We start from the raw sequence: 1,118 nt of genomic DNA on the forward strand, positions 1-1,118 counted from the left end.
GTGTGTGTGTGTGTGTGTGTGTGTGTGTGTGTGTGTGTAACAGGACGGCCGAGGCAGCAGCAGTGGATGGAGTCAGCAGCTGGGGTCTCCTGTGGGCTCCTCTAGACTTCCCACTCCAGCCCAGCTGAATAAAACCAACGCACCCGTTCACATTGATGTGGGAGGTCACATGTACACCAGCAGCCTGGCCACACTCACCAAGTACCCCGAGTCCAGGTCAGTGTTCACACACACAGCAGCTGTGGCTGTGTCTCATTGGATACTCCGTCATTACTCGTTGAAATACAAACTTGACAGTGGAGTGGAAACAGTGTCTTTCACAAGTACACTTTGGCACATCATAAATGCTGGAGCTCAAAGCCACCAGTGAGAGTAGTAGTGAGATCCATGGTCCACACTAAGGTCACCAGTGAGATCCATGGTCCACACTAAGGTCATCAGTGAGATCCATGGTCCACACTAAGGTCATCAGTGAGATCCATGGTCCACACTAAGGTCATCAGTGAGATCCATGGTCCACACTAAAGGTCACCAGTGAGATCCATGGTCCACACTAAAGGTCACCAGTGAGATCCATGGTCCACACTAAAGGTCACCAGTGAGATCCATGGTCCACACTATGGTCACCAGTGAGATCCATGGTCCACACTATGGTCACCAGTGAGGTCCATGGTCCACATTAGTGTGGACCATGGACCTCATTTTGGACTTCATTGGTGACCATTGAAGTCCAAAAATGAGGTCCATGGTCCAAAGTAAAGTCACCAGTGAGATCCATGGTCCACAGTCAGGTTCCAGCAAGATCCACAATAAGGTCACCAGTGAAGTTCATATGAGGCCCATGGTCCACACTAAGATCACCAGTGACGTCCATGGTCCACACTATGGTCACCAGTGAGATCCATGGTCCACACTATGGTCACTAGCGCTGCCACAAACAATTATTTAATAATCAATTAATCACCGATTATTTATTCGATTAGTCGACTAATCGGATCATACGTTAATTGAATATAAAACATACAGCTTATCACATCAGAATGCAGCTGCTATTATATAACCATGGTTAGATTTTAGCTATATGCTAACTAAAAATAATTGCTGTGGAAGACAAGTTC

At 47.0% G+C, this 1,118-nt stretch overlaps 1 protein-coding gene across 1 annotated transcript in view; it reads left to right on the forward strand.

Annotated features, from left to right (window-relative positions):
- The window catches only part of LOC106517311 (uncharacterized), an 8,237-nt gene that overhangs the window by 2,161 nt on the left and 4,958 nt on the right, over nt 1–1,118 (forward strand). The window contains exon 3 of the mRNA XM_014008073.1: nt 44–216. Coding sequence (XP_013863527.1) covers nt 44–216 — 173 coding nt within the window. The remainder of the gene's footprint in view (nt 1–43; nt 217–1,118) is intronic.

Source organism: Austrofundulus limnaeus, unplaced genomic scaffold (genome assembly GCF_001266775.1).
Source record: "Austrofundulus limnaeus strain Quisiro unplaced genomic scaffold, Austrofundulus_limnaeus-1.0 Scaffold47, whole genome shotgun sequence".
NCBI classification, from domain to species: Eukaryota; Metazoa; Chordata; class Actinopteri; order Cyprinodontiformes; family Rivulidae; genus Austrofundulus; species Austrofundulus limnaeus.